The 14288-nt window shown below is 43.6% G+C and overlaps 1 protein-coding gene across 1 annotated transcript in view; it reads left to right on the top strand.

Moving 5' to 3' along the window:
• Positions 1–13863, top strand: part of THSD7A (thrombospondin type 1 domain containing 7A) — a 353889-nt gene extending 340026 nt beyond the window's left edge. The window contains exons 23-28 of the mRNA XM_036760403.1: positions 2025–2198; positions 3542–3637; positions 7040–7122; positions 7555–7765; positions 11766–11853; positions 13207–13863. Of these exons, the coding sequence (XP_036616298.1) occupies positions 2025–2198; positions 3542–3637; positions 7040–7122; positions 7555–7765; positions 11766–11853; positions 13207–13291 (737 nt within the window). The 3' untranslated portion in view covers positions 13292–13863. The remainder of the gene's footprint in view (positions 1–2024; positions 2199–3541; positions 3638–7039; positions 7123–7554; positions 7766–11765; positions 11854–13206) is intronic.
• Positions 13864–14288: the final 425 nt, after the last annotated feature.

Genomic DNA, 14288 nt, shown 5'->3' with positions numbered 1-14288 from the left:
CTAAGTCAGCCTGTCCAGTTCTAACCATCATGAGGGCAGCCATTAGCAGCCATTAGTAGATATAACATCTCTCTCTCTCCCTTTATCTCTCTCTCTCTCTTTCTCTCAGCATTTTCTGTGACATAACTTCCTTTTCCTGTCAGGAAGCTCCTCCCACCACATGTGTCTTAGGCTTCCTGTGATGTAAGCAGGTCACATGGCCTATTAATGGGTGGGAAAGATCTTCAAATCTAATTGCTACTACAAGTAATCCCTACCAACCCATCCCAAATCCTGTATCAGGCTGAGTTCAGACAAATCAATAGGGCAAAGTGTATGGCAGACTCTAAAACAGTCTTCTAGGCTGGGCTTTTCAGTAGGTCAGGCTACAGACATACTCTTCTCATTTCTGTGCAACTTCTCTGAGGGAATAGTGTCTATCAGCATTCCTGCTATATCAGCACAAGATATGAGCCTGTCTTTCCCTAATCAGGGATAGTCAACTCAAGCTGATGTGGTTGGCTCCTGGAAGGAGCCTCGATCTGTTAATTTTCCTTTAGATTGTACCTAACCTAACACCTCATGCTGACAATATGATGCAATACCGTAGATCTCATGGTACAGTGGATAGATCACTGGGCCTGGAGTCAGGAAGACTTATGTTCCTGAGGTCAAATACAGCCTCAGATACTTCCTAGCTGCATGACCCTGGACAAGTACTTAAACCTGTTTGCCTCAGTTTCCTCATCTGTAAAATGAGCTGGAGAAGGAAATGGCAAACCACTTCAGTATTTCTGCCAAGAAAACCTCAAATAGGGTCACAAAGAGTCAGGCACAACTGAAACAACTGAACAACCACCATAGACTTTGATTTAGTGCCTACTGTGCACAGAGCCCTAAGCTTAATGAACTTCATTTAGAATGATGATCAGGAAAGGTACAATGCAGTCACCACCATAGAGAAGTGTCTGGGGAAATGATTTCACTTCCATTCACTTTCCCCATCTGTCAATCGAAGGAAATCATATCTGCCCTTCCGCTCTCTCAAGAGCACTGTGAGGATCAGATGAAAGGGCCTGTGTTAAAGAGCTTTCTCAACTCTGTAAATCAGTTTGCTAAAGTAGGAGAGATTCCCTTTTTTGATTATTTAAAAGGCAACATGGCACATAGCAGAGGAAGTGCTGGGTGGGCTTGCATTCAGAAGACACCAGAATTTACCCTGATGACTAAATTTGGGCTTCCCAAGGATAACTTTCTAGCTTCCGATGCCATTGACCTAGTTCTGGCCTGTTGGCATAATTCCCTTGACTTCTATAAACCAATCCACATAACTCAACCATTTGTACCATGCTTCACTGATTACACTGAGTTCATGTGGATGTCATCCATGGTGGGGTTTTTTTTGTTCCAGTCTCAGAGAGTGTCCATTTCATAGGCTCTATCCAGTGTGACCCACTTTTGGTTAAATTGGATAATCTCAGTGGTGTAGACCTTCAGTCCACTTTTGTTTTGGGAAGCTATATAAGTGGTGATGATGGTGGTGGTGGTGACAGCATCACCTGTTATGCCTTGCTCTCATTCCAGTGCTTTACAATCCATAAACATATAAACATTTTACATCAATAATTCACCTTAAAAACATTCCCTAAATTGGGAAAAGGAGGAATTAGAGGAAATAAAAGATGAGTGAGGAGTTATACTATATCCTCTTGGTCTCTGTCTCTCTTTCTCTCTTTCTCTGTCTCTCTTTGAATCTCTTTGTCTCTGTCTGTATCTCTCTCTCTGTTTCTCTTTCTGTGTCTCTGTCTCTATCTGTCTGTCTGTCACTCTGTCTCTCTCTGTGTCTCTGTCTCTCTGTTCCTCTCTGTCTCTCTGCCTCTATCTCTGTCTCTCTCTATCTCTCTCTGTGTCTCTCTCTCTGTCTCTGTCTCTCTCTCTTTCTCTCTCTCTCCTCCCTTTCTCTGTCTCTGTCCCACCAACCCCCACAGACATGCCTAAATATGTATATTGCTTTGTTTATGTTCTGTAACCTTGTGTTTTGACAGGTGACTGTTATTTAAAAGAATGGTCAGCTTGGAGCCTGTGCCAGTTAACCTGTGTTAATGGAGAAGATCTTGGCTTTGGAGGAATCCAGGTCCGATCTCGAGCCATGATCATCCAAGAACTAGATAATCAACATCTTTGTCCAGAACAAATGTTAGAAACCAGAGCCTGTGATGGTGAGTGTTGGCCTTAAGGAAGAATCTTTCTCAACATGGCCCTTGTTCAACAACTGCAGCTGATTTAAATTAGCCACAGTCTTTGCCCTCAAGGAGTAAACAGCCATAGACCTGGTGAATGTCTCAAGAGAATGCCACCCCTTCAGGTGAGAGAGGATCCAAAGCACAGGGTGCATAATGAAGACGTCCCAGGAGGGCAGCATTGATTTGGACTTTAAAGGATGTTTAGAATTCCATAAGGCAGAATTTCTGGGTTACAGGACCAACAAAATGGTGGACTAGAAACTTTCCTTGGTTCTCACTCTCAGAAGTATCCCTCAAATAGCAATTATGCATCAGCTGTAGAGCAACGCAGCTGAATGCGCAGGGCAAAACAAGAGCCCCAGCAGAGCCAAATCACCATGAATTAACATGAGAGCCTTACAGTTCTCACTCTGCACACCTCGCTGCCAACCTCCCTGCTCTAGGAAGGGTGTGATCTGAGGGTGTGACCATAAACCAAGGCAAGAGTTAGTGTTGAGGCCTATGCCGGATTCCTACTGCAGAGACTTTGACAACATAACTTGAGGGGGTAGGGAAGGATTCAGTACCTTTTTGTGGAGCAACCCTTGGGTTAGAGATCCCCAAGGCTGAAGAAAAGACCCAAACCAAGCTGGGGTCAGTTGTGTTTCACCAGAGGCTACTTAGGGCAAGGACTCATGCCACTGAATACTAAATCCCCCAACATTAAGGAGACTGAGACAGCTTTTTAGCCTAGCCCTGGAGTAGAAGGTAGAGGGAAGTAACCACCAGCACAGAGGAAGAAGACACAGAGGAAGCAAAAGGGGCCTTGACCTTCCCTAAGAGGGGACCATTTCTACTGGCATTTGTTCTACTAGAATGGACAGAATGTAAATTTCCTGGAGACAGGGATAGTTTCATTCCTTTCTTTTCATACCCAGCACTTGGCACAGTGCCTACCACTTGGCACACACTTAACGAATGTTTGTTGATTGATTGATGCCTATGTATCTGTTTATATGTTGTCTCATCCCAGTAGAATGGACCATCTTGAGCAAGGGGCTCTTCTGTCATTGTTATTGTTGGCAGTGGTTTGGGTGTGTGAATGCCCAGCATTAGCACAGTTCTGGACATATAGTAGATGCTAAATAAAAGCTGAATGACTGATGTATATTCTCATCTGTACACATCAATATCACCTCAGGTGAATGTAAGCTTCTTGAGGACAGGGCCTTTTTTTCCTATTGTCTCTGTATCCCCAGCACCTAACACAGGACCTGACGTAGCAGGTGGCTAATAAAGTCTTGTTGATTGATACTGTCTGCTTAATTCTGTTCTCCCAGATGGCCAATGCTATGAATACAAGTGGATGACCAGTGCATGGAAGGGGTCTTCTCGGACAGTCTGGTGTCAAAGATCAGACGGGCTAAATGTAACAGGTAAACCTCTCACTTCCCTTTGTTCCACTAGAAAGCAGGCTCACAGGTCACAGGCTTCCCTGTTCTTCATGGGACACATGGAATGAGCCCAACCAACACATGAGGAAGGAAACCTATGGGTCTGACTGTCCAAGCTAAGCATGAGTGCCCTCAGATTTCTGGCCCCTTTTGTGGCACATCATTTCCTTCCTCACTATTCTGTTCTCCCTTGTATGGTTGATAATTCTACCCCATAACCCCATATGTCCAATTGGGATTTAATTAATTGATTAAGTAATTAATTAAAAGGTTATTCTCCTTTGAGTTCTCTTTCAGAAACTGATATTACATTTTTTTAAGTTTACAGAACTTTTGCCCTAGACCTGTGATTTCACTGGTGTAGGGTGTAGCATCTACCCCAGGCGTAGATGCTGCCTCCATTGATGCAAATGGCAACTGCCTCCTCATTTTTATAGCTTTAGAGTTGACTGAAGTTCAGATAAGTTGAGAGACTTGACCATGATCACATAGCAAGTGTGCCTCTGGAAACTCTAGGTCTTCCTGACTCTGAGATTGGCCTTTTTCTACTATACATCACATAAAGATATTTAGAATAATAAAATGGGAGGATTTTAATGGAGAAAATGTTCATATGGCCTCTTTCCCCTAGAAATTCAGGAACTATATGAGTAAGGAGTTTGCCCTGAGAGCCTAGCCTCAGAGCTCTCCAGACTCCACAGCACTCTTGGATTCCAGTTGACCAGAATCTCTGCATCCTAGCCCAATGATACACTATTAAGGAGAAGAGTAGTCTGCTGGTCTCATTGGTCCCCTTTGCAGCATGGAAAAACTCCTTGTTCCCTTCCCTGGAAGGTTGGCAAGTTGCCAGTTTTCATCCTTGGGCACAGAAAGTTTTCCAGAAGTGGCTCAGGCTCCATGCCCCGGGATGAAAGGAGGCAAAGACCTGGTGTCTTCCAGCAAAGCCTTGGCTCACTCACTATGCCAGATCCTAGTGAAAGTTTTGCCCCCAATGCCACCAGGGAATCATAGGAATGGTGGGGCATTTGCCTATCTCCTTACCTTGGCAAGATCAGAGCCTCAGAGAAGAAACAGTCAAGGGTCTTATTTTAAATCTCCAGAGCAGAATTGGTGGCATCTCACAGTCCATGCTATTGGTTGCTAAGGTCATTTTTTTTCAAAAGATGGGCCTAGATCCTGCTGACTTGTTCTCCCTGTAGGCCTAGTCCTAATCATGATGGAACATGCAATCCCAAAATATAGATAGAAGTATGACTAAGAACCTTTGGGAATAAGAGGATTTCCCCTTCTGTTTTGTGAAAGTGTCGTGACCTAGACTGGCAGTCCTTATCTTGTATTCTTTCCTAATATTATGATTAACTATGTACATAATGCACATATGAAAAAGAATGGTGATTGGTGATGGTCCTCCGTACATGCTCAATCCTAACTTGGCTTCATCAGTAACCACCCACAGCCCAATGATATCAGCCCAATAGAAAGTATAATCAAGTCAACATCACCCTCCAAATGGAGTCAGGAAATGACTTGTGGCTGGCAGGGTTCCCCAGAATAGTTCTCTGTGATAAAATGGGCCATGCTCATGTCAGCAGAAATAACCCATGAGAACCTGGGCAAAATGGCTTCCATCTACACTGGGTCCATGCCCACTGGAGCTCTCTCCAAGAGGTTTGGGCATCAATGTTCAGCCAAATCCTGCCTCCATTTTTAGAAGGAACTCCATTTTATATGGGAAAATGGACAAACACAGGCCTCCTAATCGCTGGTCCTAGTTTTTCTGGATAGTGATTCGTGCAAGCCCTTGGAAGTATTATTTTTGTTTTGCATTTGGACTTAAAAATTCTGATGAACATCTAAATAGAAACCTCTAACCTCAACTGCCTAGTGATTAATGACCATGAAAAAAATTCATCATCATGAGAACTTGGGCTCTGATGCTGCTGTAAGGAGGGTCCAGAGTAAGCCTTCAAAGCAGCTGGAAAGTATTGTCCCTATTCACTGTCAGTGAGTCATTGTTCAGTAAGCTTTTATTAAGGGGTGACTATGTGCTAGCATCTGGTGCTAAGCATTGAGGTTACAAAGAAAAGCAAAAACCAGTATCTGCCCTTAAGGACCTCATAACTGAATGGAGAAAACCATGTGCAAAAAGAAAACTGGTTACATCCAAGTTTCATACAGAGTAACTGGAAGGTAGTTTCAGAGAGAAGGTCCTAATAGCTGCTGGGGGAAGGAGGGAGGGGGAGGAGAGAAGACAGATGGAATTATTTTTTCCAACATCGCAGCACTAAAATCCAGACATCACAGGGAGAAGACTCCTTAGTGTCTCCACTTCATCAGTGTGATTACTTTATGATATCTGTTCTCATCACAAACTCCACCTGGTCATAACTCTGGAAGGGCATCCCCTGGGACCACAGGAAGAGGATTCTGAGTTAGAGGAAATAAGACCAAGGCTGAAATTCTCCAGTAATTCCAAGTCAGGGATGCCCCCTCGCTGCTGTGTTTTTCCTGGTTATACTTCTGCCCTTCTCCATGGAATCCTGCTCTGCTTCTTTCCATGACTAAATAGGCATCATGATTTTCTCAACATGCAATGGCCATCTTAAAGAAGAGCATCACTTGGGGGCAGCCCTGGCTTGTGCCATGGATAGCCTGGAATTTGCCCCTTTCAAGGGCAAATCCCTGTCAGTGAGATTTAATTCATTATAGTTCAGCTGACAATGATTAAGTACCTACAATGCTCAAAGAAGACACTAAACTGGGAGCTAGGAACACAAAAAGAAAAATCAAACACTCCCTCCCTTTAAGAAGGCTATGTTCTATTGGTGGAAAACAGTGTGTAGGTATATAAATAGCTAAGAACTAGAAAGTAATTTCAAGAGGACGATAGTGATCACCACCAAGGAATCCAGAGCACCTCATGTAGGAGGGGACCCTGAGCTGGGCTTTGAGGAAAATGAGGGATTCTGTGAGGCAGAAATGGGGAGATGACCGAATCGTTGCATTGATATAAGTGCCAATCACGTGAGTCCTATGTGCAGGTGCCCTGATACCATAGACCCCAAACCTTTGAACAACCAGAGACATTGTTGATGTTCTGACTAGATGGGTCACGTATGCACAAGTTTAGACTTGAGGATCAATGATGGCATTGCCTTGTCCACAGTATGTCTTCAAAGCAGCTCCCAAGTAACAGTGTGCAGCAGATGCTGGCTTGCTACTTCAGGACTAAGCCTCTTCCTCTGGCTCCTCTGAGCCCGAACATCATCTCAGCAGGGCTAACTCAGCCTCAGTCAGTGGCCAGGAAACACTCTCGAGCCTGTGGCCATTGCTAGCTCTGGATAGGAGCTGCTGTGTGTCACCATCTGATTTTGCATCCTACAGGGGGCTGCCTGGTGACGCGCCAGCCTGAAGCTGACAGGTCATGTAACCCACCCTGCAGCCAACCTCATTCGTACTGCAGTGAGGTAGGTGGCATCCTCTGGGAGTAGGCAATCCATCTCCAACCTAGGCTTTGCCTCTGCCTCTACTTCCCAAACCCCCTAGCAGATCATGTCTCACATACCCTGAACCTTGCTTTTTTTAATAGCTAAACTAAGGCATGAAAATATTCCGATTTTATTTGCAGTCATATTCTCATTGCTTATAATGACATCTCCAGTGCTCTGAGACTTGGTTCCAATGGGCACATTCTCCTGGATTAACTCTAGGTAGGAAGAGTCCAGTCACAAATCTGTCCATTGTCTCAGCACTAAACCAGCATGCATCTTCAGACTGCTTTGACCTAGTGAAAGTAGAGCTTGCATGAAAAGCAGGGTAGGGTAACCGTCCACTGAGCTCTGGTTTGCAGTCCCTCCCACCCATGCATACACAGTGTAAAGCTCACTGTTCTCCTGCAGACTCGAGCCTGTGGTTGTGAAGAAGGGTACACAGAAGTGATGTCCTCTGATGGGACGCTGGAGCAATGCACCCTGATTCCCGTGGTGGTCATCCCCACTATCGAGGACAAAAACGGAGATGTGAAAACAAGCAGAGCCGTGCACCCCACACAGCCCTCCGGTAACCCATCAGGACGGGGACGGACCTGGTTTCTGCAACCATTTGGGCCAGGTGAAGTGACAAGGCATTGGCAGCAAAGCAGAGTTCTGCCTACGGAGCCCTGAATGGGGAGTCTGAGGGCCAAGACTGCAATCTCCTCTCCCCCAGTTACTGCCTGTGGTACCGCTGGCAAATCACATTGCATCTCTGGCCCACAGTCTCCTGATCTGTGACCTGAGGGAGTCATATAAAATGATCTTGCAGGTCCCTTCCAATTTTAAGTTCTCTGATGAGAGAGACAGAGACAGAGAGAGACAGAGATGGAGGCAGAGAAACAAAGAAAGACAGAAAACAAAGACATACATATCAAGACAGAGAGATAGACAAAGAGACAGACACAGACACAGAAACAGTCAGGCAGAATGTACAAAGAGCCTTTCCTGAGGACTGGGTGCCTCCTAAGAGGTAGCCATCATTTCATGCACTAGAGCTGATTTTTGTCAGCATGGTTCTTACAGAGAACTTTCTTATACACCTTTCCCAGGAGCTGTTTTCTGAGAAGGCCAGAAGGATTTTTGCTTTAGGCCTTACTCCTTGTCTTATAATTTTTCATGTTAAGCTATTGTTTAACAGTAGGAGGAATTTCTAATCAAAGATGCAGTTAAAGTAAGAAATATTGATTGGTAGGAGAATCCATACCATGCTATTAGGCTAAATCATTCTCAGGGCACTTCACCAAGGAGCCAGTGAACAAAGGTCCAGTAATTAGGTACTCAAAACCTGTTCTTCCAGTGCCAGCATCAAAGCCAGAAGATGCTTCTGTTCCTGAACCCTCATTCATGGAGACCCTTTGGTGTCCTGCCCTCCTATTCCTATAGCCCATATTGGCCCCAGTGCTTACCAGAAGTGTGGGCCACTTGGGGGTCTTCCAGCCAAGGGGTCCAGGAGTAATCTAATCCACTATTAACATTGTTGAGGAGACATCCCCCCACCTAGTCCATCTGCCAACTCTTCAGATGAGAGCTTAGTGATCAAATCAAACTGTGCTCACTCTTCTCCCTTTCTAGCTGCCTACTCTCACCAAGTAGGTTTGAGCATAGAGGTAGCACTGAAAAATGGTCAGACACCTGGTGGGAGCAATGGTTAGGAGGTTTGGTCAGCAAGCGCCCTACAGAAAATACAATTCCAGGCGCCCTCTGTAACTCCCCAGAGGAGATGCCATAATGAGAGATAAAATAAACGTTAGCACAACTGAGAACCACTTGTTTTGACATTCCATCAAAATGTTCTCCAATTTCTTTTGACTTCCATTTAAATGTTCTTTTTTGTATATTTTGAGGCTAGTGTATAACTGAATACAAAATTAACATGAGCCTAGGTTCTAAACTAGAAATGTGATATCCTAGGGAAAGATGACCACCTGCTTAATCTTCAGAAACCCTGAATCATTCAGCATCTAAAAACAGGGGAACCAACCTTCAACTGGAGATTTGCTGTCTTGACCAAGTATCCAAAAGGGTCTATTCACCACAAAACAGAGAAGGAAGTATTAGTATTTTCCTTTACTTTCAATCTGAGATTTGTTTTCTCTGAAGTGATCCTCTCTAGTGGGGTTAGTATGGAGAAGAATGGCAAGGCTTCAGAAAAATAAAATAATACAACTCTGATCTCTTGGCTGGAAAGTCCAGTAATTATATCTGCCAAGGAAGAGTGATAGCACAGAAAGTAATAAGCAAAATGACTATTTTTGCCCCAAACTCAAATAATTTTTCTTACCACTGAATGTGGATAGCATCATTTAATGGCAAGTGAAATCCAAAGCTGATCCTCCCCCAGCTCTCTCTGACTTGCTTTGGATTCCATCCAAATACCTAATACATTGTTGTTGGGTAAGCCTGCCTAAGACATATAAATCCCCCATTGGCATTTTTAAATTGTAGACAGGAAGAAGAAATCTATAAAGCCTTGTAAAGAAGTGCAAAGCCAAGATTTGACATGTTTGGCAAATAAACTCATCTTGAAAATTTCCAAACCCAGGGATATGGTCATCAATTAATAAGTCATCTCCACTGAACACACCAAAGACTTGTGATAATGGTGACACAGAGTCAGAAATTTCCCAAGTCATGCCTGCATATCAAGGCTTTCCTGAGTTCAGATGAAGTGACTTATTACTAGTGACAAAGAGATTGACATGTGTGGTATCAGAAAAGTTTTTTGATGAGTGATCACAGAATCACCATTTTGTAGATCTGAAAGGGACCAACCCCAGTGGCCTTCTGATACAATCCCTTGCTTCGGAAATAATCCCCACTACCATATCCCTGAGTGGTGACCACCTAGCCTCTATCTGAGCACCTCCAAACCATGGGAACCTATCCACTCATATGGCAGTCCATTCCATTTGAAGATGGCTCTCATTGGTAGGATATTTTTCTATCATTCCACATGATTTCACCAAACCAAAATAGAGGTGGTTGGAATTCATCTGGCCCATTGTTTTAGTATATATCTCTCCAGGTTCTTAGGAACACTTAGAATGAATGTAGAAAAGAAATGAGAGGCACTAATAAAAGGAGAAAATGCTTGTAGATGCACTAAAATGAAGCGGCACTAATATAAGAAGACAACCTCAAAGAAACTTTGTAGAAAACATTACCACCATGAACTATCCAACTTTGAGTCAATCCGCCATATGAAAAGTCAGGTATGAAACATCAGATACAGAATCAAAAAGAAGGAACTGATTTCTGAAGATCAACCAATATCATGTGTGTTTTTTTAATTGTGATGTGTGCATTTCTACCTAAAATGCACCCTAACCAAATTTGACTGTTCAGCTGATGTTTGACCTTCCTTTCTTTGATTTCTAGAAGACTCCTCCACTATCTAGCACAGAATTTAAGAATTGGAAGAGACTTCAGAGTTCATCTATTCAAACCTGTACCTGAAATGCATCCCCATTATAGCATTCCCATCAAGGGACCACCCAGCTTCCACCTGAAGCTCCCTAGGGAGGGGATGCCCCCCGCCCAGCTCTCCAGGCAGGCCACTCCACTTTAGGAACTCTCTCATTTTTACTAAAATTTTTTCTGCAAATGGGATTAAGTTGACCTTGGTGCAATTTCTTTGCTACTGGAGCCCCCTTTGGCAGAGCATGCTTAAACCCTATTCCACATGACTGCCCCCTTCTAAACTACCCCTAGGACTCACTTTTCATCTCACTCACTACAACAAAGTAGGGAGTTCCATAAATAATGTTTGCTGCTCACTTAGAGTTTATTTATAACACAGAATTCAGAGATTCAAGTGAAAAGGTTGACATCACCAAAAAGAAAATCAGCCGCTGATGTCCTGTGGTCCCTGCCTGTGCTCAATGTCATGAAATGAGGAAATGCTGAAAAGTGATTATTTTTCCTTCTCTGCCTGATTGTTGTAGGAAATATCACAAGGCTCAATGGCAGAAAGTAGTAGGAAAGCACTTGATTAGCAAAGATGGGAACCAAGCAAACAAGATACTTTTTTAATGATGAGAGGAAGGTTAGATGCTCATAGCAGGCTTACATCTGAAGAGCACTGTTGATGTTGCTAGGATCTCACCTTATTGACTCATTCAGAGCTTTAGAAGGTAGAGTACCCATGGTTAATATGGAAGTTGGCATGCCCACTTGCCTGCTAGGACCTGGTCCAGACTAGAGAGTTTTCTGGAGATTGGGCAGTTTTTCCTTTCTTCCCCTCAGTAGCTCTCTGACCCTGGGTGGGGGAATGGGGTTGATAGCCTTTCTCACACCTAGCAAAACATCATTATTGAATCATGCCTGGAAAGGCAAATCAGACCCTTGGACATTCCTGCTTGAAATCCAAGCCTAAGGGCGGGGATAGCCTAGTTAGGTTTTCCCCGATGAGGTTCTCTCCGTCTAACTTCATAATGGTAGCCCCACATTAATCCTTACCTGTTCCCTGACAACAGTTTCATTTTAATTATAAAAATCTCTGGCCCTTCTTGAGTCCATCTCAAGCCTGTCATGTACCTAGACTAATGGAAACTAATAACTAACATCCCTTCCTCTAGACGGGCGACTGAAGACCTGGGTGTATGGAGTAGCAGCTGGGGCTTTTGTCTTACTCATCTTTGTTGTGTCTATGATCTATCTAGCCTGGTGAGTGTCTGAATCTCCTGCCGTCTCAGTAAATTGAGAAATCTTTCTTTTCCAGGGTGGGGGGAGCGTGAGAGCATTTTAAAGATACCCGGGAGACAGAGCCAACTCAAGATTACTCAGGCAGTTATTTAATGCTTACTTGGCAGTGCTCATGAGTCCAAATGAAAATGCTCATAGTTGTGGCATCTACATACATTTCAAATTATCCTTGACTCATTTTGAAGGTTTGCATGTGAACTCTCTGTGACCTGTGATAATCATAATAAAAGCAGTGGACATTTATAGAGCATTTAAACATTTGCAAGGGGCCTCACAATGGCCATAGGAGGTGAGTATTATTAATCCATTTTACACATGAGGAGCTGATGCTCAGGGAGGTTCTTGTCCCTGGACACAAAGCTAACAAGTATTGGAAGCAGAATTTGAAGCCAGGTCTTCATGGGTTGGTCTGCTCACTAAACTATCTCCTGAATTCTGTAATTGCATTCCTCTATTTGCCGTATAAGGCAGTGAATTCAAAGTCTCTTTTCAACTCTAGAACTGGAAATGTGTGCTAGATTCAGAGCCAAAGAATGACAGAATCTTAGAGTTGAAAGGTGGCCTCTGAGGTCCTTGAGTACAATCCACAGTCCAACAGGAAATCTCTCTACAACATTCCCAACAAGAGGTCCTCCAACCTTTCCTTAAAGACTTTCAGGAAAAGACCTACCACCTCCTGAGGAAACCTGTGCTCTTTGGAGATCACTCTAACAGGGAATTTTTCTTTGCATCAAATTTTTTTCTTAAATATGATCAAAAGATCTGACTTCAACTTCTGGCTATGCCACTTACTATCTCTGTGACACTGACCAAGTCACTTCTCCTCTCCAAGTCTCAGTTTTCCATATGTAAAATGAAGAGGTTGAAACAAATGCTCTTGAAGGTCCCTGTAAGCCCTAATCATAAGATCGCATATCCTTGCCAAATCCCATATGAGACAAAAATTCCATGCTTTGAAAGTGTTGATGAGTTTGGAATTGGGGTACTGAGCTAAAATTATATGGGAAGAAAGAATCTGATTTCAGAGCCATCCAGCCCTTCTCAAGCCACTTTTATGAATGTGGAAAAGCTTGGGGCAGGGAGCATGCCAAAGGGAGTTACTTTCCCCATCAGTAGGAGAAGATATCACTTTTGTTGTCCGCCTTTTAATCGCTTGGGAGAAAGTGGTAGCCAAGTCAAAGGTTCTGTTTCAGTAAGTATGTAGTTGGCAGGCTCTTGGATTGGGAGGCACTATTTGTCCCCCAAAGTTCTGAACTTAGTAATAAGCTGATCAGGTCTCTCCTAAAGTGTTTTCTTTTTTCTGCCTTGTTACAGCAAAAAGCCAAAGAAACCCCAGAGAAGGCAGAACAACCGTCTGAAACCTTTGACCTTGGCATATGACGGCGATGCAGATATGTGAGGTTTCATTGCGATTGGCAATGACCAACTTCTGCCTGTTGCCTTCAAAATAGGTGTCCAGAGGTCCTGAGAGTGTTCAACTTGTGTGGATAAACATGCGTTTTGACCTTTTCTTAAAAATGCATCCTAGAACAGAAGAGTGGACTTCCCAATGCCGGTGGGGATGGTAGTACTTCAAACTCAGCCATCAGCATGGATAATTCTGGCAGATGGACTAATGGAAGAAACCTGATTCTGAGTGATTTCTGTCATCTTTTCTGCAAAAGCCGCCACCTGGGTCCTGTTGTAAGGATGGCACCTGATGCCAAGCTTGATCTTCAGTGTTAACCAACCCATTGTAACCTATTAGCATGAAGAGTTTCTACCAAGCACTCTACCACATGCTATATTTGAGCATAATAACCTGTATAGCAACTCTGTTGAATTATACTATTACTCTGTCAGATTATATCCTTTTCAACAAGCCACTTAATGCTGGCAAAGTGAAAACTCTAAACAGAGCAGATTAAACTACTGAGAAAGCCAAACAACTTTGCAGTTGATACAGCACTTGTTGGCCTTCATTTCAGGAGTCAGAGACTCAGTTTGAAGACGTCAGTCTTGTCCTGCTACCAAGTGTCAGTGCCAGCCAGCCATGCACATGCAGGTATCTGGATAGACAGTGTCTTCAAAGTTAATGTTTTCGAGTGGCTCATTTCTGGAAAATGGATTCTCTCCAGTTGACACAATAGGTTTCTACTTTTGCCAACTCTTCAACTTTCTGCCTGCATCTCTTTTTTCTCTCTCTCTGGAAGGCACATTTTTGCACTATATTAGTGCAGCATGATATGCACTGGATGGCTCTGTCAAAACGGCCTCTTTTCCTAATGGACGATGGCGCCTGGAGCTAGGAGCTTCATAGAGACATTAGTCAGGAGCAAATGCTCCCTGAAGAGAGGGACGGCAACGTGGTGGAGCTAGTACACCCAACTCAAGTCCATAGAGAATGGCCTCATCCT

This window comes from Trichosurus vulpecula, chromosome 5 (genome assembly GCF_011100635.1).
Source record: "Trichosurus vulpecula isolate mTriVul1 chromosome 5, mTriVul1.pri, whole genome shotgun sequence".
In the NCBI taxonomy this organism is placed as follows: Eukaryota; Metazoa; Chordata; class Mammalia; order Diprotodontia; family Phalangeridae; genus Trichosurus; species Trichosurus vulpecula.
The sequence above is the reverse complement of the archived record's forward strand: the minus strand, read 5'-3'. Positions and strand labels throughout refer to the sequence as shown.